The sequence below is a fragment of the Anas acuta genome, chromosome 2 (genome assembly GCF_963932015.1).
Source record: "Anas acuta chromosome 2, bAnaAcu1.1, whole genome shotgun sequence".
In the NCBI taxonomy this organism is placed as follows: Eukaryota; Metazoa; Chordata; class Aves; order Anseriformes; family Anatidae; genus Anas; species Anas acuta.
In genome coordinates this window covers 72,455,135-72,481,592 of record NC_088980.1, presented here as the reverse complement: position 1 = coordinate 72,481,592, position 26,458 = coordinate 72,455,135, and the positions used below count along the sequence as shown (strand labels likewise).

The following is a 26,458-nucleotide window of genomic DNA, read 5'->3' as shown; positions in this document are numbered from 1 at the left end:
TTTGTTCTCCAGATGGTTCTCCAGCCGTTAAGGCATGGATGTTTCTGGGTGTTTGCTGTTGTTGTTACATTCAAAGTTGTTTGACCAATGAAAAGTTGTTTTGAAAAGAACTGCTGTGGGGAGAAGGGTGTAAGAGGGGACCTTGCCCTCAAGATAAAAAAAGAAAAAGGCAACACGATGAAGTTACATCAATAAAGAAGCAGGAAAAAGAAGTGAAAAGGAACAGGCTGGCAGAATGGAGACCAGGATGGGAGCAGGCACATTGATCGCCTCATGAAGATAGGTTCGGCCAAACTCAGCAACCTGCTCAGAGAAGCTGGAAATGGGCATACTGGAGCTGGAGAGAAGCTGGAGCTGAGAGAAGCAGACCTCTGCACACAGCTGCCTCTCGCTGGTAAGCAGCTGCGCATTATGGGGAATCATACGTCCTTAGGAACAAAGACTGTCCTGGTAACCTTACAGCTTATTTTCCTTATTAACAATTGGACAGTTTGTGAGCCTGAAATATGGGACCAAACTGAGGTGAAGGTGTGGGACTCTGCAACTACAAACGACAAGGTTGCAGTGGGATTGCTCGGCACCTGGCGAGCAATCTCTGAGGCCTTAAGGAGCCATGTGGAGCCACAATCACAAACGTGTGGCTTGCCAGATAGTGAGGGAGCTGCGGGCTCCTTTACTGATCTACAGCCATCAAAGGCCTTTGCTGTTACGCCCCCTGTTGACCTGGACGAGCCTTTTGACCCAGGCCTATTGGCCTTGAAAAGGAGATGGATATGCTTTTTCTTCAATCCAGGAAGAACGGGATACATAAGGCCTGAAGACTGAGTTGCTTGACAACTTAAAGCGAGACATATTGTTCAAAAGGTATGGAAAATGGAGACTGTTAAGTCATGGAACTTAAAGGATTGTTTGTTACCTTTTCTGATCGTGAATATGTATAGGCGTACTTGATTTTAGTAAGTTATGGAACTTAAAGGATTGTTTGTTACCTTTCCTGGTTGTACATATGTATAGGCATGCTTGGGTTTAGTATGTAAAGCAATGTTCTGTATATTTAGAATGTTTGATGTTCGTGTGTGTGTGTTGGTGGAGCGTAGACTCCCCGCACACCCAGCGCTGTTTACTTGCCTTTTATACCTTTTAGAAATACTTGTTTCATAAATATTAAAAAATTCAGGTTGAGTTGAGACCTCATTTATAACATCAATAACAACCTATTATGTCACCTAATGGACAAAGGTTTTGTGCGTGTTTGGTCTAAAAAATAAAATAACATTTGTTATGCATACATGCATACCTGAATATTATAGGATATCTTTAAATTTTATCTGTATGAAATCACAATCTTTTTTAATGTGCATCAGAAGGTTATGAAAACTGTGATATGACTAATTTTCACATTTTCAGCATTTGAAAGTATTTGTTTTGGTCTATCGTGGTTCTTTAGTTAGTGTTCTGTTTACCCGTATGGCATTTCTTACATATTTTCTGTGTGGAGTTAGAACTATTTTTTTTTTTTTCATTTTTCCAACAGACTGGAGCTTTGTTACAAGTACTAAGTGTTTAGTAAATTTATAGTTTTTTTTTTTGTTGTTTGTTTGTTTTCCAGAAAATAATAGTTATCTTAGTTTCTATTTTTTTTTTAAGTTGGTAAGCAAATCAATTAATCTTACTTGTAGGGTACTTGTTGTCACTCGTGTGTGTGTGTACATATATATATATGTGTGTAGTTACATTCGGATGTATTAAAGCGAAGAATGTGTGCTGATTGTGTTTTGCCAATGGTTGAATTTGATGATTTTGTTTTGAATAGTCATTAGCTTGCATGGCCACAGTCATAACACTTGAAGTGTGAATGCTTTCATTGTTATTCAAGTACCTAGCTTATACATGGAAAAAGTTTTTTCATTTTTGTATTGACACTAGTCAATACAAAATAATCTTATTTTATTTCATTTTCACTTGAAATTTATGAATAAGCATACTTAAATGCTGAGTAAGTTTGAATTCTAAGTGCTTTATAACAATTATCTATTATTATGCTGTACTGTTGTAAGGTCCTTAACGTGTTACACATGGGTCAGTGACGCACTGAGGTTAAGTGGCTTGCTCATGGGTCGTAAGTACATTACCCTTTTGTCTCTCATGGAGACAAAAGGGTGCAACTATGTAAACACTTGGTTTGTTGGCTAAGCAAGCTTTCTCACTAACAGACAAACTGAATTATACGTCGTCTAGACACTGTCTGTCAATTTTAATTACATTAGCCAGCATATGAAATTTTGTTCAAGTGTGGAATCTTTCCAAGATTGTGTGCTACATTTAATTTTAATTAGATGGACATTATTTTGACCCTATTTTAAAGCTTTTTTGTCATGCCGATTGATTCAAAGATCGAAGCCGAAATTCCTTTAAGTGGTATATTCTTTATTGCAGCGCTGGATGCACGGGGGATCTCTCCACCTATCGTGCATACCCAAAGCAAAAAGCAGTCTTGAATTTATACAATCAATCTATCAATATTCTACAAGCACCTATACATATGCATTACCTATCCCGCCTTCCCTCGCTTCTCATGCTAATTAGCCTTTTGGCACCTTGCGCCTGCGTAGAGCCTTCCAAGAATTGTGGGCAGGGGTCTTTGGGACGTGGGCAGGGGTCTCTGGGAGGAAGACCCCGAGTCTTCCTCACAGTGTACTTTTCACCTTTGGTCAGGAATCTGCTGAATTGGCATGTTTCTTAATTGCGAGAGCTGGTTGTTGCCAATTCTTCCGTTTGTTGTATCTTTATAATGAATTCCAATGTCCAGTTTTGAGATTTATAGTCCTTACGTTTGTTTCTCTGTCCGTCTGCCGCTTCCTTATCATGAGTTTCAGTGTCTTGTTTCGAGATATACAGTCCATGTGTGGGGATTGTCCTTGCCTCCCCAATGCCTCCCCAATACCTCCCTAATCACTATAATCACCGTCTTCTTGTCCCTCTTATCAAAATGACCTGCTTTGAAAAGAAACCACAATGCAACTATGTTAATTATCTCAAATTATTTAGATATATTCTCATGTGACTATTAAAGACAAAATTAAATTTAATTTGCACAGGATTCTAATTTAAAATAATAGATGAGAAATGTGAAGTCAACTCGGTATCCATCTTTATTTTCCTTTCCATTATGAAAAATGTAATAGGGAGCTGTGGATTATGAGTGAAATATTACCAACATTAATCTTGAACTTTCAGTTATTTTGTCATTTTCATTCAAACTATATATTAAAATGTAGGTATATAGGTAGGCAGCTGGCATTACAGTAAGCAGTGTTTGACACTGGTAGTCCATATTACTTCTGTTTTAAGAGAGGGGTATTTCCAAGCTGGTGAATATAAGCATATAAGTCAATGTAAGTCAGTCTTCAGATAGTTCTAAGCTCTTTCTTGTCAAATGGGATTTCCTTTGAGAAGATTCCTGTACTTAATTCCCATCTGCCATGTTCAGGGGTTACTGAATTCATCCCCTTTTTGCTTGTTTTGTTCATCTCATGTATCGTAAGGTTGTTCCTTTTTCACCAAGGATTAAATGCAACCCTAAGAATTTTGTATTGTGAAGAAATCATCATTAATGAGTAATATCCTCCTTTCCAATGTTCTTTGCCCTTGCCTTATCTTCACGTGCACATCAATTACTTGGTCCCTCTGCTTGTCTTCCTCACAAGTAATCTGTAATGGAGAATTATTCACTAGCTAAGCAGCATTACAGTAATCTGTTAGTTTTATATATCTGTATCTATGTATTTCTCATAGTTACCTTGAGCAAAATACTTCAGTAATTATATCATACAGCCAGCATTCAGCTTTCTGCAAGCATCATTTTTTTTTTCCTAATTAAGGTACAGTTTCTTTATTGATTTTAAATAATTTTTTATCTGAATTGTCATTAATTTTCAGCACAGTAGGAACATCATACTTCTGTAGGCTTATCTCACACTTCTTTACCCAAGGCACATGCCTACTGTTTAACAGGAACACATCAAAATTTGTCTGCTCTCTTATTTAAGTTGGAGAATCTGACCATTCAGCCCTGTGTTCTCCTATCTATTTGTATCTTCAGAGCTATAGAAATGCCACTAATTCAGATTCAGTTCCAAGGAAATAACACTAGTCAGTGCAAAACCACTAAAGTAGCTTGTGTTTTAAATGGAATGATTTAATCATACATACCTAGGCAGAGAACCTTTCGCTTATAGACACATAAATACTTTTATTCATGTCAATGTCTGTCATTGAGGCTTTCTTCTACTCCTCCATTCCTCATCTTTTAAAGTTTTTTTGTGGACGATAATACGATCTTCAATAATGGAGAAGCAATTTTAGGAGAGGTTCAACACACTCAGGGGATTTGCTTAAAAGAACATTTAATGGTTTTGCTGTCTGAAAATTCATAGTAATTGTGCAATGTTTTTTTTGAAATAACCAGCTTGGACATAAGATTGGATAAATGAATAACAAAAATGGATGAATTGGCCCTTTATTAGCCCTTTTGTGAACTCTTTTGCAAATCTGCACATCAAAAAGTGGGCAGAATTTTCACAATTTACCTGTAAATATCACCCTGGAATATTGAATCATCTAGAAAGAAGATTAGACTAATGGAGAACCATAATGATTGTCCAGTCCTCAAACTAGGAGGTATACATAGAATCTGAGAATGATAGAACCAGAATGGTTTGGGTTGGAAGAGACCTTTAAAGACCTTAGTTCCAAAGTTTAGTTTCTCCCTGAACAATGAAGTAGGTAAGAAAATTCAGCAACTAGAAATTATGAAGTGGATAACATTCATAAAGAAAACTGAAGGCAATGGAAACTAAGAATCTTTGAATGACAGGATGCCAAGTTAAATGGGTTTAGGACACTTTTTTTTTTTTTTTTTTTTTTTTTTTTCAAGTAGAAGGGGTGGAAAAATAAAAAGGAAAATGGCAATGATAGGATCATAGGATCATAACTGGATGAAGATAACAAAATTATTAAGAATGATACAGAATAAAAAGTTAGATCCATGTTGTATTTGGAAAGAAACAGAATTATTTGCTTTTCACACCATACAATCTTCACAGTAGCTGTGAAGAATGCTGTGTCACATCTGCTTGGGGAAAAATACCTACCTAATGAAATTCTGGTCTCACCAATGTTAATTTTAACTATATCCTGATTTACTAGGAAAATTCCAGAACATTTGCAGAATGTAAATGTGTGTCAATTTTCTGAAAGGACAACCAAAAAGAAGTCTGTAACATTAGGCTGGAAAATTTAGGCAAAATAAAGTAAATTAGTTGAGAAAAAATCAGCTGGTAAAAATAGAAAAAGCAATAACACTTTTTAGTATGTGTTTCTGTAAAATACGTCATGTTAAAGAAACCCAATTACTTTGTTTCATGACAACTTACACTGAAAAAATGTAACTGCCATGCCACATGGCATTCTAGTTAAATATATAGCATTAACTAGTAGAAACAAAGCACATATTGAAAGTAGGTGAACTGGCTACCTGGGAGGTAGCAAGAAGCTGTCAGCAATGCAGAATCATCATGAAAGAGACGCCACCAGAGGTGTAAAGGGATTAGTGTGAGACCAACTCTAGTCAACTTTCTGATGCAATAACGCTATTGCTGATAAAATTTTTGAATGATGGAAAAATGGCATAATGCTGAATAAAGATGAAAATAGCTTATTCAGGCAGAATATTTGATAAGCTGAGCCACTCAGTGCAATAAATGCAATGTCCTGCTATTAGAGATCGGGAATTTATAATAGAAGTGATGTAGTGAGGGAGGTATAAATGTATCCAGAAGAACCATAACTACATAAAATTAGTGTAAAGCAGCTCAAAATGAGCTACCAAGACAGTATCGAGCCAAAAACAACAAAACAAACAAACAAACAAAAAACACTAATACAATTCTTAAATATATTTATGCATTACAAATGGTTAGAGAGGTTAAGTTTACGTCAGATGTTGGTACCTGGTGTGTGTGTGTGTGTGCGTACAAAGAATTGACATATCAATGTTAATTTCATTTGTCTCTGTTTAATTTTGGAAAGCTGAAAAGAGGAAATAACACTACATTATGAGTGAGAAAATGTGACACATTTTTACCATTTATTTTGTTAGAAAGGTTATCTTCATGAGAATAGAGCAGTATCTTTACAAAGGGAAGTACAGGGAACCAATTAGTTTTCCGAGAGAGGATAACAAAAGTCAGAAGTTTGAATTAGAAATTGCACACCACCAAATAAAGGGCAGACCTTTGACTTTATGATTAAGAACAGGGATATTCTGTTGAGAAAATAGGTGATATTTTCTACTTCTTGATCACTGCAGTTCAAAATTACATGTTTTCAGGAGGATGTGCTTTAGCCAAAATCAAACCACTAGGTTCAGTACAGTGCTAGTTCTGTTAATGGCCTGAGCTCTGTGGTGATCTCGTCTGGCTTTTAACACAGTGAATCCATTATATAAAGAACTTACCATTAAACCTGAGTAGCTTAGTTATTTGGAAGAATGTGTTTTGACAGTGGGTGTATCAGGTTGTATAAGCTGCATGAAAATCTAAGCTCTTCTTAGATTTTTTTCCAAGAACCATTGGCATAGTTGCTTAAAAACAGTCTGAATTATGAGGTTTTGAATAATTACAAAATTTGTGCATAATTAGTTGTTAACCCATGTAATGAGTTTGATAGTAATGTGTTTGGAAAATATATTAATTGCTTTTTTGAACAAAGAAACAGAAAAAGAAACAGCTGGGTTTGTGGCTTCCAGTGACTTTGCTGCCCACATTTGGATTTCCCAAGTGGTGATGGATGAAGACCACTTTTTTTTTTTTTTTTTTGTATAGTCCAGCACATTCCTGTTTTGTGTAGATGAATATAACCTGTTTTCCTTTCTCTAGGAAATATTTACAGAGTTGATGCTGCATGTCATACTGGACCCACCTTAATTTCATGAATCTGTATTTTACTGTATCATTGTGGCAGAAGCACCTCATTTTGCTCCTTCTTCACTGTTTCTATTAAAATATATTTCCATTCTGTCTGTGCTATAATATGCACCTGTCCTACTCATCACAGTTATTTATTCCCTGCTACTTTCAAACACAGAAGAAAATATTTGTACACCATACTTTAAGTTACCACCATACAGTATGACAGCTACCACTCGAGTTGCATATAAAGTCAAGTTTACTTTCCAGCCTACACAAGGGTCCTCTGAATGTAAAGACCTGTGTCTATACAGCTCAACAGAACAAATGAAAAACACCCATACCTTTATAGCCATATAGAGTCACACCAGACATAAGTTTATTGGAAGAGTTTGTGTGTAGAAGAAATAGAAATATCAGCACAACAGGCTGTGGTATGATTATTTATGTGATTAGTTACGGAGATTTGCACCAAAATACCAGTCTTGTTTAAATGCTATATTAGCTGATGATTTGAATGCAGATTTCTGGGCCAGGATGAAAAGTTGATGTTTACAGGAATGACTACAATTGGAGTGGAATAAACTAGCAATCCACTACCACTAAATCCAGGTAATGTCTCTTCTAAAGCATAGTGATTTGGAAGTAGTCACACTTTGAAGTCAGTGGGACAAGTGGAAAAGTTTTTCCACTTCAGTGGAAAAACATCTCTGATAAGTGTCCTGATTCAGCTAGCTTACAAGAGGCTGAGAGAAATTTGCTTTAAAATCATGTGAACAATTCTAACTGAAACAGAACTGACAAACCTGGAAGACATGTACATATGCTGTAACTACTGGCGAGAGAAAGAATGAAAGCTTCTTGCCCAAATAGGGTGGCCAGTCGCTATGGCATTTCTGTGGTAGGTACTCCAGATACTCCTTTGATTTGCAGCAATTGCATGTGGCAGATCAGTGTTTCTTGTCTGCTTGCTGTCATGCAGCATAGCAGCTGATTCTTCATTTGATTCATTTGATTATGCTTTGTGTTATGAAAACAGTGGAAGGTGCTATGATTACATTTGGCATCCATGCAATTGCCAGATAAATTGGTGTGTTTTCAATTTGATCAGTGAAGCTTTCTTCAAATTCCTTAATTCAGAAGGCTTTGGCAGAAGATTTTTTCATTTTGTAAATTCAGGCTGTTACTCATTAGAATTTTTGAGAAGTCTTTAATCAGTAATAGTAAATTATATTTTTTTCCCCTGTGGGTATTCATTATATTACAATCAATCTGGTTAATACCCCCTCTTTTTTTTTCTTTTCCTTTTTTTTTTTTTTTTTAATATCAAATAAACATTATTCTAATGAACTTATTAAAAAAAAACTTACCATTTTCTTTCTAGAAACTTACTTATTTTTCTGCAATTTCTCTTTTATTACAGCAGTAATATTTCAACACTGTATTCATGTTTTTTATTTCAGTGCTAATTCTCCTAAAGAAAGGGTGTAGTGTCTTTTGGTACTGTAATTATGACCATAGAAGAAAACAGACTACTAACTGTAATTTCTATAGTGCTTTGACTTTTAGTAATGAAGGTAGTTCTCTAGTGATGCCTCTGGAAAAGAACAAAATTTATAACATTACCTATATAAAGTAGATCTGACCAAAGGGGTAGATTAAATACAACTATGTTATAGAAGCATTCAGAATGTGGAGTATGACCAAAATTACTATATTGCCTTTTTTTTTTTTATATATATGTAGTTTGGACTAAATCATAAATCCAAGGTAAAGTCTATTGGAATTTCTAGATTTGAAGTTGATTCTGAAATTTTAAGAACAACAAAATGCATCTGCTGACTCACTTGCTCAGTATTGTCCCTGAAAGGCAAAAACTCACAAAAAACACAACTTCATTCTCTTAAAAGGGATGTGTCTAATTCTCTCAAGGTAGGATAATATTAGATTTTTAAAACTACATTAGTATATATACATGTATTATATTCAGAATATTAATTTGAAGTAAAATAAGCTAACTACATATCCAAAAGCAAAACGAGTATAGAAATAGGGCTTTTGTTCACAAAGTAAAAATAATATTCATTATATTCATCTGTAATAGTTCTCTTTCCTCAGTAATTATTAAAAGTCACACGTTTAATCAGTCATTAAATAGATATTTAAAATTATATTTGAACCATTTAGTGGTTTTGTTTATGACAAGACAGGCGTATAAGAAACTAGAATATGGAAGATCCAGTAAGACCTGCTGACCCTTTAGAAAATCTCTACTGACCAGGCTCGTGATCCAACAGCAGAATGGAAATTTTGATACAAAAAGTTAACAAAGTTAACTGGCCTATGACAGATTAGTTTCGTTATTTGATGGTGAAACTAACTCCCACCCCCACTGTGGTTTTTACAGTCAAGCCTTCTGTGCAGCTCTTCTTACATGTAAGTAAAATGGTTCTCCACAGAACAGATTAAAAAAAAAAAGAAAAAAAAAAAAAAAAAAGATAAATTGTAAGATGCCTTAGAGAGGAAAAAAAAAAAAGGAATTAACTACGGTTAGTATCAAGAATGTATTTGCAGAGCCTTGGTGGACACAAATGTAAAATTTGTCAAAATAAACATTTTTTCAGTGTTTTTCTGAATCTAAACATGTTGGGTGAAAGGATAGAAGAGAATCTATCCAGAGTAGTAGACATGGATATTTTTTAAGAGCTTGTCCCCACAACATACTTTTTGCTCAATTTTGTCTGATGTTTTTGAGATGAATGCGTGACCGTCATGAGGAAATTTGCTGATGCCAGCGAATTACAGGACTAATTATAAGACTTTCTACAACAGCTCTGGTTTTATTAATTTAGAAATATTGGAGGAGAAAGTCCTGAGCAAGCCAATCATAGATGAATCACCAATGTTGTAATCTGGGAAAGAAAGGAAGGGAGAAGGGAGAAGGGGGAAGGGGGAAAAAGGAAAGGGGAAGAAGGAAGAGGGAAGGGGGAGGGCGAGGGGGGAAGGGAGAAGGGGGAGTTGGGGGAGGGGAGGAAAAGGGGAAGGAGGAAGGGGGGGAGGGAAGGGGGAGGGCAGGGAAGGGGAAAGGGGAAAGGGCGGGGAGGGGAGGGGAAGGGGGAAAAGGGAATGGGAAAGGGGGAAGGGAGGGGGAAGGGAAGGAAAAGGGGAAGGGGAGGGGTGGGAAGGGAAGGGAAGTTGTAATTAGTAGAGGTAGTGATAAAATCTCAGCCTGAATACAGCTAGGTGTCTCGTCACTTATAGTCAAAAAAGATTAATTCACATTGGAAAAGGTGCAATCCAAGACTATAAACTATCAGAGAAAAAAGAGGAGAAAAAAAAAAAAAGAAAAGAAAACAACGCTGTGATTTAGACATAAATCAATTTTATCAATTTTGACAAATCTGAATTAAAAGTGTGTTCTGGGGGAGCCGTCCAGGTGTGAAAAAGGGTACCAGATAAATTTAAGATGGAAATTTGTATTCCAGAAGTCCAGAGCTGTGCATCCTTTACAAGTGCTCCAGTAGTTCTAAACTTCCACATAATGTATGTGTTTTTTAACATAACTGTCAAACTTCTGAAAAAAAATTCTTTCCTTAATACTCAAAAGAGGGTGGGGTGTCCCCATAAGGATGAATGCATCTGGCTTTTTCCTTCTTGCTTTCCTTTCTTAATAAATATGAATAAATATTGAAAACATAGATAAAAAGTCATTAGGCAACAGTTGCACTACTGCCTAACAAATATGAGGCAAGACTGAGGCTGTGTTTACATTTAAAAGGTCTGTGATAGTTTTCTTTTTCAAGATCTTTCCTCACAGTTTTAGAGAGAGAGAGATAGTGCACTTTACTATGAATTTCCTGTCTTGTGTGATGTATAGAAGTCCCTGCCAACACACTCAAGGGCAAGTAGGGCAATTTTGCTACTTTAATAGGAAGGGCAGGAACTTTCCATATTACCTTAGGGGGTGGGGAGGGGACAGAACAAAACAAAAACAAAACACAAACACAAACAAACAAACAAAAACAAAAACAACAACAAAAAACACAACAAGGAAGGTATCTCTCCATACATCTTGTGGATGCATTAGAGAAAATTGAAGTTCTGTATGATTTTAGAGCTATATTGCCAGAACAATTTGTGGACGTGCTAGTAATAAGGATAGAGCATTAGGGTCTGCACCTAGTTACACGCCTCATGTATTTATATAAATTTAGGGTGTATGTACATATACAGAACCAAGAAAAGAGAGTGAGTCTTCCCTTATCTCATTTCCTTCAGCATACCCCAAACTTGAATACGTTTTTTTTTTTAATTCTAAAATTTAGATCCATGTTTTTGGAATAAAAAAACTTTAATGTACTATACCATCTGAATATACTATATTTTCAGAAAATAAGAATATGATGCTAAAAAATAAATAATCTCTTCACAAGTCATTATTAACTGTCTACAATAATTGATTCAGTGCCATACCCCTTGGAGTAAAAATGAAGAAAGTAAATGCAATTCAGGGGAATTTCTGTTCATTTACAGTAGTTTAAAACTTCAAGTGACTAGTATAATTATGAGGATACTATGGAAGATAGATGTTCCAGTATGCGAACTATGGTCTGTTTCAAATTGAAATTGAAGTGCTGTTTTTCAAAATCCCATACTTCCTCCATACACATAACTATACATAAATATTAAAAATTACAATACTTTTGGTTTCTGTTTCAACTCTGATTTCTATTGTATCAGATAATGAAGAAGTGCCAACAAGAAAGATAATTTCAGTGTGAAAAGTTGAAGCAATTTGTTTGGAAAATGTCAGGAAAAAATTCAGAGCATTTTGACTTTTAAAACTTTCTATCATGTTTTGTTTGTTTGTTTGTTTGTTTGTTTTCCCAGCAAAATGAAATTTCAGTACAGTGAGAGCAGATTTTTTTTGAAGCATATTGATGAAAATTCACGCAATTTATCCTTGCCTTTCTATTATATTATGTATAAGTGATGGTGAATTTCAGTATATTACAATGATGTTTGTGAAAAAGAAATGCTGTTTCTAACTGGATGAAAGAAAAACACACTGATGAAGTAAAACATATTGGTATACTACTTTTAGCTAGCTTGTCCAGAATCCAAGCTTCTGATAAATATATGTACGTACTTATGGTGCAAAAGTGTGTTAAAATAATTCTGAATCTTCATCAATACTTTAAAATATTATTCTTCGTGGATAGTTCTACTTATTTATACATGATTTATTTTCAGAATAGAAGGGAAACGATGGTATAAGTTACATGAGAATTTCAATTTCACATGTAACAATGATTAACTGTTAGGGTGACAGAGCACTGGAACAGGTTGCTCAGAGAGGCTGTGGAGTTTCCTTCTCTGGAGCTATTCAAAACCTTCCTGGATGCCATCCTGCACAAAGTGCTCTAGGTGATCCTGCTCGGCAGGGGGGTTGGATAAGGTGATCTTCAGAGGTCCCTTCCAACCTCCGTCATTCTGGGATTGGTTTTATGGAATTGGTTTTATGTAATTGGTTTTATGGAATAAATACTAATAAAATAAATTTATATACAATAAAGTAACATTCTGGAAATCACTTCTGAGATCATCTGAGACTGTAGGAATCACAGACCATGGAAATAATGCTGTTCTGCTGATTGCCTATAAGAGCAAGTTAAATTGCTTTGTTTTAATAGCTGTTATATGTTTAAAATGTACCCCAAAACAGTATTTGATAATACTATGGTATATTTTCTTACTTGTTATAACATCCACTCATTTTAAGAGTCCAAAACCAAGTTACTCTACAAATGTAGATTTTTGAAAATTTAATGTTGATAAAATTATTTCACATATTTGTTTATCACCTCTCTGACAACATTTTTAGTTATGCAGACTAGGATGCTGTTGGTTTTGTTTGTTGCAAGGGCACATGTCCTCAAGGACAACCAGCTTGTCCATGAGGACCCCCCAGATCCTTTTCTTGAAATCTGCCTTAAGGCTGGTCTGTCCACAACATGTACTGATGCTTAGGCTTATTCTTTCCCCAGTGCAAGACTTGACATTTCCTTTTACTGAACTCTGTGAGCGTTCTGTCAGACTGTGATTAAAGAAATTAGTAGGAGTCCATTTACAGGCATCATCATGAGTGAAAAATGCACCGTAATTGAAACTGAGCCCAGAGGGTTGACTGTTGCTCCCTTATTGCCATCTTTGCTTGTGCATATATCATTGACTAAATGTTAAGAAAATAGAATTTTAGGGTTACTCAGTTTTAGTTTTCTCTGTCTACAATAGTAAAACCAATAAAGACTTATCTTTTACTTTACATACAAGTATTACATAAGTTACACTTATGAAGACAAGTGTGTGTGATTAATATGTGTCGAATGAGAAGGTATAGTTTTGGAATAGTTTTAAAAGGTAAGTGGTTTTATTTAGAAATGAACTTTTGTTAAAATAAAGGAATCTGTGGCTTCTTTAGTGAGGTATCAATTCTCATTAATAGTTCTATTAAATAGATATTTAAACAATGATAATACATGAGAAAACACTGCATTTGAGCAATGTGCCTTTCATTTATGAATGTTACATGAGTTAGATTAGTTATTAATATGCTATTATAGTTGTATAACATAGATTTTTTTTTCCTTATCCTGAAACAAATTGACACATCTGGCATTGTTATATTTAAAATAAAATAATAATAATTAAAAAAACAATGGATCACTCTCAAGCATCTCCATATAGCGTTATGTAATTTTATTTATTATTTATTATTTGTTCACACACAGAAGGCAACTGATTGACTTTTAACCTTGAATATCAAATAAAGCCTGCTTATTTGGATTATAGAAAAGCTCTGTTTCCAGAAAATCTCCAATTCCCCCGCTTTTTCCTGAAACAAATGATTATGTCCAGCATTTTCCTTCACTAGAACAAGCTAATCCTGATTTTTCTTTGGTTTATTTTCTTTCCATCACAGGAGTCATCAGGACTGCCTTGCACAACATGGACAGGGAAGCCAGAGAGCATTATTCCGTTGTCATTCAAGCCAAAGATATGGCTGGGCAGGTTGGAGGGCTGTCAGGGTCAACAACTGTAAATATCACACTCACTGATGTCAACGACAATCCACCCAGGTTTCCTCAGAGTATGTACAATTTCAGCATATAATTGTTTTGAGAATCGCGTTGATTTTCAGTGAAGTAACAAGCTGTTAGTGAAATCCAATTAATATTCAAAATCATGGAGAGAATGCATCTCAGGAAATGTTTGAATTCACCAGTATTTTTCAGTTTTATCATGTTTTCAGATGAAACATTGGTATGGCATATGCGAAGTACTAAAATCATTGAACACTTCATTCAATTAAACACTGATAAGAGTGAGATGGGTGACAAAGGAAGACTGTTGTCATGTGTGGTTTATTCTCCAGTCCCTTTAGAATGTGTATATTGCAGTAACTGCACAATTTTGATCCCACAAGAGAATTATTTTGTTCTATGGTACAAAATAAGAAAAGGTAACACATTCAGAGTTTAAATCTGTCATACATTTGGCTGCTTCCATACACATCTATCAATTTTTTTCTTCTGTTTTTCTTTTTCCTCTATACCCTTGAAAACTTTTAAGATCATTTTTTACATTACAGATGATCAAAACCTAAACTGTTCACTGTTTTTGAGCTGCAGTGAAGTCTGCTTTTACTCTAGTTAAATGGATCATCAATGTTGATGTCAAACTGAATGTTCTCACATGCATATGTGTAAAAAATATGCTTTCTAGCATGAAAAAGTACATGCTAGAGTACTCTTGTTAGAATATCGTAATGGGACCACTAATAGGAAGTTCATTTTTATCTAACTTATTGCGTGCACATTGATCTGACATAACAGCTGGAGCCCTATAGGAATTCTGAAATCAGTCGACAATTTAAGTCTTCTGGAATGAAATTGCATAGCTAAACTACTCTCTGCAGATTGGCTCAAGGCCACTAAGAATATTGTAATCTGGACTCAGACATTGCAGGAGCCCTTGTAGAACATAAAGGACTACTAGGTATATGTATGTCCACTGGGAAAGACATTAAGCCATTTGAATGAGAAGATTTATAAACAATAGTAGAGATCACGAAGCTCCAGGGAAAAACAAAACTTCCTGGCAGCATGCATTATGAAAAATCTGGTCAAGCAGTAAGAAGGCTCATTAAAAGTACTGTAGGAATGAATATTTTTTTCTGTGCCTCACACACAGAAAAGCCTTTTAAACCGAATTTTAAATAATGTGTATTTGGTTTTATGTTCCACAGAATTATCATTACATTCCTCACTCTATTTAATACTTCATAACTATTGAAAAGACAAAAGGTAAGGGATATCTTTGAACAAATACAACATCTAAAGCAGTTAAAGTACAAAAAATGTCCTAGGTTTCCTGCATACTCAGGGACAAATGGATCCTTATGTACCAGGTATCAAGAGCTGCTCCTTTTATTATGTGTGAAAGGTTTTGGCAGGCTGACTAACTCACAGTTAGAAATGCACATTAGCACATATATTTCTTATTTGTATTAATATTTTCTCAGAAATGGAAGAAATATAAAATGTTCAGATTATTTTCTTCACATTTAAAGAGATTCTAAAAATTGCATAACTTAACTTTGAAAATTATAAAACATCATTTCTCTTCTAATGAGAACTCTTTTTTGACAAATTAAGGTTAAAAAAAAATGTTTTTAAACGTTATCAATTAATAACAAATTAATCCTGGAACATGTATTGCAGGGTACAAACATTTAATTTACCTTTCCTTACGTAAGACTACTATACCACAACTATGACTGTAACATTACTTTTTTACTTCTCTTCAGGAAGTGTAATTGAAGCCCTTTGCAAAATTAAAGTAGCTATTATGTTAATGATACTGAATCAAAACACAGAGGATCAAAATCAGCCCATCCTACCATTGTGACTTATTGCAATAATACATGAGTATTTCAGCAATAAAAATAATGTCATTGCTTATTTTTCTTCTCCTTTCTTTGTATGCCATGCTTTTCAGTTAAATTTCTCTTCAATTTCCTTATTAGATGGGATGCTAAATGGGACTTACTGAGGTTTGTCACAGTCAGAATTCTGGCTTCAAGGGAAGTACTAACCAAAACTGCATATATCAAGTGTATAAGCCCTGAGACAGGCTGAGCCTCAGCTAAACTGCAGACTCTCTTTTGGTTAGTTTCCTTTTCTCTGTTACCATACTTGTGGGTTATGAACGTGACTCTTAACTGTATAAATACTTTATTTCAGAACAATCTGGGAAGCACATCTGATTGGTGCTTATTTTATTTGTTTTATTTAGAAATATGGTTTACTGCATATATTTAAAAGATCATATGTTTCTGGCTGCGGTAGATAAGTGTTCATTGGAGATGCATATGGACTGAGGTATGCCAGGTTTGATCCCTGTTAAAAAAAAAAAAAAAACACCACTTCAAATAAGTAGTTAGAACATAAAAATAGAGGTTATAAATCTATCTGCTCATGTGAATTTATATTTTTTCTGTACTGACTCTAAATACATCTGACTTTCGTTTAAATAAATTACCAAAATAAGAGCTACATGTTCCAAAACACCAAAAAGACTGTGAAGAAGGTGAAGAAGAACATGAAACATTTCTGTATAAATGTATCAGTATGATGGTTGTAGTTCCTAAATAGAGGTGAATACATGGTAACAATAATCACTGAAATAGGATGCATAGCTAAAAAATTCTACTTGCAAAACACAGCAGTATGTCTCAGGAGTAGGCATAGTGAGTTCAGTAGGATCATAACCTGAAATATCAAATACATTTTGCCTATCAACTACTTATTGCATCTTGTACAATACTGTGGTGGGTTTTTTTGTTTGTCTGTTTTTTTGTTTGTTTGTTTTTTTCATCACTGCAGATTTCCCTTCTTTAGAGAGTCTAGTTAGAAATGAACTAGCCACATAATGTAAGCTGCCAAACAGTGCTCTGCAAGGGAAGATCTTTGCTTTTCAATAATCAGCATCTCTCATATCTTATTGGTTTTACCACTGATGCATCCACTTGGCTGATAATTAAAGGCCCAAAGTTTATAGTCATAAATGTATTGCAGTAATCTGATAGAAAATGTTCCAGCTACTGATGACACAGTGTTATCAGGCTTGAGTTACATAAGAATTTTCTGTATGCTTTTCTTCAATTAATTCTCTATTGTCTTGTTTGAGATAAGTAGATTCTGCAAATTTTGCTTTGTTTAGGACAAATAGATTCTGATTGCATCAAGATCATCACACTAGACAGATGCTTCCACTGACATGTTTTGTACATCAAGGCTAATGATTGCAGTCTGCACAGTGTGTAGGAGATCCAGAGTTGCTTTGTTTAGAGTGGAGTTTTACAAGTAAAATGATACCCCATTTATTGATTTTGTTGTTTGGTACATCTACCTCATTTTTTTTTAGGATAAAGCAGAATTTAAATACAATTCATGGCTTAAAACATTTTTATGAAGCTTGATTGTTGAAACTTGATTGTTTCATGGCAGTGCATTGACATAACATGAAATTACATACATAAATAATTTGTTTGACCTCACTTTTTTAACATGTAATTTTATGAAAAGTACACAACCATGTTTAAGTAGGAATGTTATAAGAAGGTACTCCAGTTAACTATGAAAAAGCAAGTGCTAGTAAAGTCTACACAGCATCTAATATCCAGTTTTGTTCATATAACTCCATTGGCTAGTTAAATACAAATGTATCTACTGCTCAAATTCATTTCAGATTTATACTCCACTGTTATTTTCCATACCCTTCATTGTAGTTCCATGTAGTACCTGTGGTCCCGATACTTAACAATAGGTGTTATAACAATAGGTCAACCAGCTGGCAGCTGGTTGACCACTTGGATGCTGCCAGATGAGATGACTGAAGCTGAATTTTCTCTGATTTTCTCTTAGCAGTCTTTCTCCTCCAACCAGTAATTGTTAACAGTCCTATAGGGTCAGAATGTCATTGAGGCCTCAGTCCTTTTGTCAGGTCTGCATGAAATTGGACAGGGGTTACAAGTTAGTGAAGACTATTAAATTAAAGTGATCATAGAATCATAGAATATCCAGAGTTGGAAGGGACCCACAAGGATCATCGAGTCCAGCTCCTGGCTACACACAGGAGCACCCAACAATCAAACTGTTTGAGAGCATTGTACAAATGCTTCTTGAACTCCGTCAGGCTCAATTCTGTGGTCACTGCAATGGTGAGCTTGTTCCAGTGCCTGACCACTAACTTTGGTGAAGAGCCTTTTCATAATATCCAGCCTGAACCTCCCTTGACACATGTCCATGCCATTCCCTTGGGTCCTTCCACAAAACCCTTACATTTCTGTTCTTGAAAAGGTGTATTCCACCTGCATGTGCTAAATACTGCATTCTCTTTCTTCAAGACTGATGTTACTAACCTATAAATTTTATTTTATCCTCATTTTTTCTCATTCCTGTGTTCCAGAGATGCGGTTTTTGAGTGTTGAGTGTCTGTTTCCAGGTGGTTCACAATCTAGGATATGTTTTTCTAAAGTTATAGTTTACATGTTTCTACAAGTTACATTCAAGAAGGTTTGAAGTCTTGAAATTACCAACTTTTTTTTTATATATATACATATGTTCCAAGTTCTCTAAAGAAATTCAGCTAATAATCATCATATCATATTATTATTATTATTATTGTTATTTTTATTATTATTTTTCAGCTGCAAGGTTTAGGTAGGACTATTCTTCTTTAAGAATAAGAAGCAATTAAACAGAGCCAGGTTCAGAAACAGTTCTTTTTGTAAACAGACTCATGTAGAACAAGCCTGTTGTACATAATCAATTGACTAAAAGGCCATTATTAATGTCTCATTAAAAGATGAAATGAGTAGCAATCATTACATTACAGGGAAAATAATGTATTTTTAGGTGATAGGAAAATGCAGCATAATACCTATATTATTTTCTTTTATGTTATATGCTATATTATTTTCTTTTATGTAGCATCTTTTTAGTTCTGTTGTGTAAAATGAGTCATCATAATGAGATTTAAATAGACTGTCATTAGAAAATATAAGGATTATTCACAGAGAATTCCTTTTTGCTGTGTTAATATTGACATGTTAATATTAACATCATTAACATCTCTGGTAATATTGACAGTTTTCCTGCAAAGCTGAATTCTTGTCCAACATGCTAATCTCAGATAACATTAGACATAAAGATTAATCCATAACATTTTAGTATATTATTAAGACATCTTAAACAACAGGTTAACTTTGATATTAAAAAAAAAAAAAAAAAAAAAAAAAGACCTACAAATAATTACTTGTTGTAACCTTGAAATTCTAGCTTTTAGTGCTGATGAGATGTAAACAATGTTTCAAGGAGGCTTTTGAAATTATGTTGATATCTCCATAAATCAGATTTTTTTTTCTTTTCATAAAGAAAAAAGGTAGCAAGATTTTCTTTTGTTAAAAATGTTCTTAGGATTGGGTTCCAGCTTGCTGCAAAAGTCTGGTGATGCAGTTGGAAGTGTACATTTGTATTAAATTTTTATTAAATTAAATATTTGATATATTTGTGTAATAGACACATGGTGTAATTATGGTGCTAATGAACTAATGAATATACTACTTCTGCCATATTCTAAAAGCTGGAGTTTCACACAATTTTTGTGTGCTCAGGTTCCAAAGTAATGAGCAGTGAGGGACAGTGTGAGTATGGCTGGAGTTAGTATCCTTACGTTTGCTGTTGCAGAGTCATCACGTTTCTCTCCAAGCCCCATGACCTTAATTGATCTTTGTTTAGAAATAGCTCTGTAATATCAGCAACTGAATGTGCAGCAGATAGATAAGAACTAGGAAGCTTCCATTTCCAGAATATTAATTTATTTCTGACTGGCAGCTGGTAGACCATTTAAAGAGGAAAAATGCTTGTATTTTTGTATTTTTGAACAGGCTTGTATTACCTGTTGCAGGTGTGTGACTTCAGTGTATTGGACCAAAAGATGACAGCTTTTAGTCTTAAACATAAGAGAAGTATGGTACTTTTTGATTTCCCAGAAGTGTTCAAGTCTCCAGCCTAACAAGATTGCTGGTGCGAGGGCAACAGGCTGTTTAAGAGGCATCTAGCACCAAAAATGTCCTGGGACCCAAACAGTTTAAAGGGACAAACCTCAGTGATGAGCGATTTTCTAAAATTTCTCTTATGTTTTGTCTTTCTAACTTAGTAGAACTAAATATCAATCTATGATGTCCTTTAAGAGACAGGTAGATCAGGTAGTAATCTTTAAGGTAGATTATTCATTATATGTGTCATACACCAAATTCAAACAACATAATTTTGAAATATTCTGACATTTTTTTATCCCATAAGGTTTCTGAGTGAGGCAGTAATGGTTTGAAGGTTTTGGGGGGTTGTTCTTTACTGGGTAGAGAAATTAGAGTAGGACCATGCCATTTTAAGGGATGTTCTTCATGTCTTTCTTTTCATGCCCTTTGCATGGTAAACCTCAACGGGAGTAGAATCCAGGCTCTGCTAATGACAGGAAAAACAAACAAACAAACAAATAAAAAAACCTCCACCACCACCAACAGAGCAACAAACCTAACAAGTACATCAGATATTTACTTATTTCTCTATTAATTCAGTATTATGCTAGTCCTCCTTTCCTTTGTAAGGTAATTCTTTCTGTTCCAGAGAGCATTATAATCTAGCAAAGTAATTCAAATTTATCAAAAAACATATTAAGAAATACAGGGAATAACATGCTTGTTGAGTTGTTTTATATACTGACATATTTCATTTTTTGGAGAGATTCAGACAGAGAAATTGCTTTTCTGAGAGTAAAGCAGCACTATATGTTACCTGTAGGCTAACTGAAATGGAAAGTAAATCATTCTACAAATCAATAAGTTGTTTCCCTACTGTAATAATAGATAAGCCATATCGTTTATTGAAATATGAAGATCACTTACATGAATTTAAAAAATGTTTCTGTTAGCATAGATTAAAGCCTTGTGAAGTGGTATTACTAGCCTGTACAGTACATTAACTGTAAAAGAGTATAAAGAGTATTAATTTACTCATTTCATGAGCCAAGTGAATGCATCCAAGTGAATGCTTATATAGAAACTGAGAATCGAATTAACCTCTACAGAATCTTGATCCATAAGTCACTGAGCAGCCCCTCTAAGACAATGTAGAGCATCTCCAAGACTTTTAAAGTCCTGCTTTACAACAGCTGCTGGGAGACTGTGATTCTGGGAGTGTGGGAACAGTCTGTTCAACTCTGACAGATTTTATGAAACAGTTTTGGTACAGAGTGGTACATGATCCTTAGCACTTATAAATCCCCAACAGGTTTTAGGGGATGAGACAGGCTCATAGCCTGTGATAAAGAATCATGAATTCATAGTATACCTATCCCACAATCCTTTTGTTTTTAATGCCCTTTTAAATAGTTTGTTAATGCCCAAAGAAGCATTAATTTGAGCCCTTAGTTGGTTCCTCTACTTTCCAGAAATAAAGTTTACAACTATTTAGTGTTTAGCAAACACAAGTCCAATCTCTACATCTAGTGTAAGAAAATATCTATAATATATTTTATCTAACTTTCATGTTGCGGAATTTTATCTTCTTCTTTGTTTAAATTCTCATTTAAAGACATTTCTGACCTCATGATCTAGCCATTTTAGTTTTCAACAATTTTCTTTGAATTGCATCCATTATAATTATTATTTATTTATTTATTGAAACATGTCAGTTCTTCAAATACAGACAGGTAAGTGATGAGTGATTCTAAATATTTATTTTGCTTGAATGTTTAGCATTTCAGAGTGTTTGAAGTTGATATCAGTAACATGATTTTCTGAAACAGATGGCTAACACTTGGGGTGTGATTATGAAGCAAAGTGTAGTGTCATGATGATATATTTAAGCTAGCTTGACAATTTGGAAGTCTCTAATTAGTTCACCCTATCATATGGGTTATAACACTTCCCATTCCTGAAGGGGCTTGGTTATGTAACATATTCCTTATGACCTCTGCATAATATAATCATTATGGCCTCACTCTTTTCCTTTTTAGAATGCATTAGTCAGAGCTAAAGTGTCAAAAGACCACACTTCACATTTATTTTAACAATAAGTAAATTCCAGAATTAATCTCATCCCATCATTATAACTTTATGTATGAAACAAAGCAACCATCAGAGTGAAAGTGTCAGTTGATATCATTTGTAAACATGAAGCATTGCAGCAGAATTCAAGGAAGTGCATTTATTTCAAAATTAGTAAAGATGGCTTTACATATACCAAAGATCTAACTATGCATTTTAATTGAATCAACTACTAAGCAACTTTCCTATTACATCAGTCTTGGCATTTTCTTTCTTATATGGTAGATTTTATTTTTTATCTTGTTCTGTTGGATATTTCTTGTTTCCTTTGAGATTTCCTACCTGCTGCACGGTCACTTGTTTTTTCTTTTCAAAGTAAACCTCTCTTTCACAGAATCACAGAATCATCTAAGTTGGAGACCTCCAAGATCACTGAGTCCAACCTCTGGCCTAACACTAACATTAACAAGTCCTCCAGTAAACCATATCGCTAAGCTCTACATCTAAACGTCTTTTAAAGACCTCCAGGGATGGTGACTCCACCACTTCCCTGGGCAGCCTATTCCAATGCCTAACAACCCTTTCAGTAAAGAAGTTCTTCCTAATATCCAACCTAAAACTCCCCTGGGCACGACTTTAGCCCATTCCCCCTCGTCCTGTCACCAGGCACGTGGGAGAATAGACCAACCCCCACCTCACTACAGCCTCCTTTAACATCTCCTCTTAGCCTCCTCTTTTCCAGACTGAACAGCTCCCTCAGGCACTCCTTGTAAGACTTGCTCTCCAGGCCCCTCACCAGCTTCGTCGCCCTTCTCTGGACTCGCTCAAGCACCTCGATGCCTTTCTTGTAGAGAGGGGCCCAAAACTGAACACAGTACTCGAGGTGCAGCCTCACCAGAGCCAAGTACAGGGGGACTTTTTTTCTTTTTGGACAAATAATGTTTAGTGCATTCATGTATCCTTCTCACACTACAGTTTGTGTATTTGTATTATAGACTAGTTTTACAAAAACAATGGAAAACCTTAAATAGATTTGGGAACCACTGAACAAGGAATTAACAAATTATTAGTAAAATTGTCGATTCTCTATCAGGTGTCTGAAGTTAGTTTTATTTTATTGATACTATGCATTCCCTCTGCAATTGCAACTTACGTAGATTCATAGGTTTCTTCAATTCACTTGTCAAATAATGTGCTTTGTTTGTTTGTTTGTTTCTGCCATAACATGTGTTCAGTCTCAGAATTCCTCTTAAATCTTGCCTTTCTCTTTCTGTATGCTTATCAAGGGTGTGTCCGCTATCCTGCCAGGTTGTTTAAACCCAGCAACCTGTAACAACATCTTATCTTTTATATGGAGCATATTCTGATCCACCCTTCTGCACTTCAGTGTTTCACTATTGCATTCACTATCACAGAATGCTTTAAGAAGAGACAAGAAACTGTAGTTTCAGAAGATATATAGCAATTGATGTTTCTCTTTGTTTCTGTGTTGGAGTTTGGCCTGTGATATAAACTGTGATGTTATGCAGATTCTTAGGAGAGTCTTGAATGAGGGATGTTTGGAGTTCTTTTGGTATGTGTACACCATGTATGGTGCTGGTAGGTTTCTACACCAACATTACTGGAGAAAATGTCTTTGAGCTCTCTTACTGGCCTAGTTTCAGACAGAGTTAAATAATCAAGTTTGTTTGCTACTCTTTTCTCTTTGTAGCATCTTCCTATCCCCCAGGACATGTTGTACCTTTTAGGAGATTTTATCAAAAAGGAAACTGATAGTTAAGAAAATTATTAAAAATAAATAAGTCATTTTATGTTGATTAATCTAACAGGTTATAAAAACACTGAAAGGAGTTCACACCTTTTATGGTCACAGTTCTGTTGTTCATTTATATACACATTATATTAATTGTCCTTTACAATAGATACCAAGGAAAATATGTGTGTAAAGGGGGTTGTTCTGCAACAACACCACCACAAACAACAAAAGCAATAATGGCAAAATAATGATTAATTACTTGTTCAACTGACCAAATTTCAGAAAAACAAATAAGGAATATAACATACAGAGATTTTCCAGTTCAAAAGTGTTTGTTTGCCTACTCCTTTGATGATAAGTTGCTGAAGATAAATATATTTTGCTTATAGAGAAGGTAAACTTTCTTAAATACTGGTGTGAAGTAAATTCCAGAGTTAATTTCTGTGTTATATGATAAGCAGCAAAAAGGGCTGTGAAAACCTAAGTCCTGCATTAGGTAATTTGGATTTTGAATGAAGGCATCTAATGGAAGATGTAGTTTCCTTTTGGATTCTCTTGGGAGTATAAATATGTTCATAGGTTTGATTATTTTTCAGCTTTCCATATGAAGTAATGTCCCATTTTCATAGACATGTATTAGCACATAAAGGTTCTGTACTTTAGTTTGGCTAGAAAATGTCCAAGCTGTTTTTTTTTTGTTTGTTTGTTTGTTTTTTGTCCCCTTCCCCCTCAGAACATTATCAACTTTATGTTCCTGAATCAGCTCAAGTTGGATCAGCAGTTGGCAAAATTAAGGCAAATGATGCAGACACTGGCTCAAATGCAGACATGAAGTACACAATTATAAATGGTGATGGTGCTGGAGTGTTCTCCATATCCACTGACAAAGAAACACGGGAAGGAATTCTTTCTCTGAAGAAGGTAAGCAATAGACATTGAAAGTTCCCAATGTAGATCATTAAAAATATTATGATGAATGCTGTAATATTTGTCTTACAGTGTAAACCTATTGAAGTTTCTCCACACACTGGTTCCTGAGATGCTTTAAAACTTTGCAGAGAAGGCAGAGAGAAAACCAAAAAAAGACAGAAACATATCTTTTGTGCTTTTTTCAATGGTCATATCTAATATTTATAATAAACTAAACCTTACTGAATTGTTTATTAAAAGGTTTTCTTTTCTTTTTCTGATATTTTACTCACTCAATTTCTTTGAAAGAACTGAAATTTGGCTGAAAGTTATACTGTTGTTCCTGAATGAACAACAGAAAATATAGAAAGTAGAAAATTTACCTGTGGGAACGAATGTGTAGTTAGGTTTTCATAGACTTTTATTCCTTGAATTTCTTGCCAGCTGTCATCTACAGGGTCAGATATCATGCACTGTATAATACGAACGCTAACATAAAGCTAACATAAAGACTCAAAACTTAACTTGGTTGAGCCATTACACAGTTACTACAGTTACCATTTATATGAATTCCCTACATTTATACCAGTCTATTTAAACTACTAATTATAAAGTATTGCCATTTAAGTTCATTCTTAACTGAATTCCATACACAAATCTAATTCCACAGACAATTTTGTCTGTCTATTAATTCTTCTGAAATGAGTTCATAGCAAATGTTCTTGAAAAAATCTGTCAACTTATGCTAATATTCTATGGATAGATTAAAATTTACTTTTATAATAACCCAGGGAGTTGGGTTAGTATATTTAAGCAATATTTTTTTTTTCAAAACCTTTCCAGCAAAAGGAGAAATCCTTTATTGATTTGCTTTTACATGAACTAACAAACATCAATTAGTAATTTCCACATGGCTTTATTGTTACTGACTTTTTAGGCATCAGTCTTGCTTTAAGAAATGACGTGTACTTTAAAAAATGATTTAAGTGAATTTGCATTCATGTTTAGTTAATATGTATCCTGCACCTGACTGAAACTAGGAGGAATGAAAACCAGAATTGCTGAAAGAGGGAATGTGAGACAAGAGAATGCAAACAAAAACATAATAAAGAATGCGTTTGTTTTTTTTGTGTGTGTGTATATGTGTGTGTGTGTGTGTGTGTGTGTGTGTGGTTTTTTTCCACCTGAATAAATATGTATGTATGGAAAGCTTTATTTAAAACTTTAAAACATATTTTGTTTTAAAAAAAGAAAATGTGATTTTCATAATTTATAATGATTTATAATGATTTTAAAAGTCATTCCTATCTCCCCTTAGACAGGTTGTAAATGGGGGCCCAAATTGTTCTTCAAATGTAAAACAAATGTCAGTTTTAATACATAAACAATGTTTTAAGCAGAAGCCCAGAAAAATACGGTTCTGTAGATACAAGTTGCAACCAGATTTCAAATCTTGAATATTTTATCAGATATAAGACGAAAGAGAGTATAACAATAGGACTTGTGAGTTGTTCTATGTAGAATATCACATCTGACTTGCTTTGCTTGAAAATTTCTTTACTTATCCTCAGGAGAGAAGCAAAATAAAAAATAACACTAACTGTGATCCCCAGTAATACTAATCTGTAGCACAGTATGTGCAGCTTCTCT

The 26,458-nt window shown here is 34.6% G+C and overlaps 1 protein-coding gene across 8 annotated transcripts in view; it reads left to right on the top strand.

Annotated features, from left to right (window-relative positions):
• CDH18 (cadherin 18) overlaps window positions 1–26,458 on the top strand; it is a 434,225-nt gene that overhangs the window by 340,947 nt on the left and 66,820 nt on the right. For 7 of the 8 annotated variants that reach the window (XM_068670851.1, XM_068670845.1, XM_068670846.1 and 4 more), the window contains 2 exons: window positions 13,951–14,118; window positions 24,633–24,820. In XM_068670851.1, the coding sequence (XP_068526952.1) occupies window positions 13,951–14,118; window positions 24,633–24,820 (356 nt within the window). The remainder of the gene's footprint in view (window positions 1–13,950; window positions 14,119–24,632; window positions 24,821–26,458) is intronic. The other variant, XM_068670852.1, reaches the window with a different exon arrangement.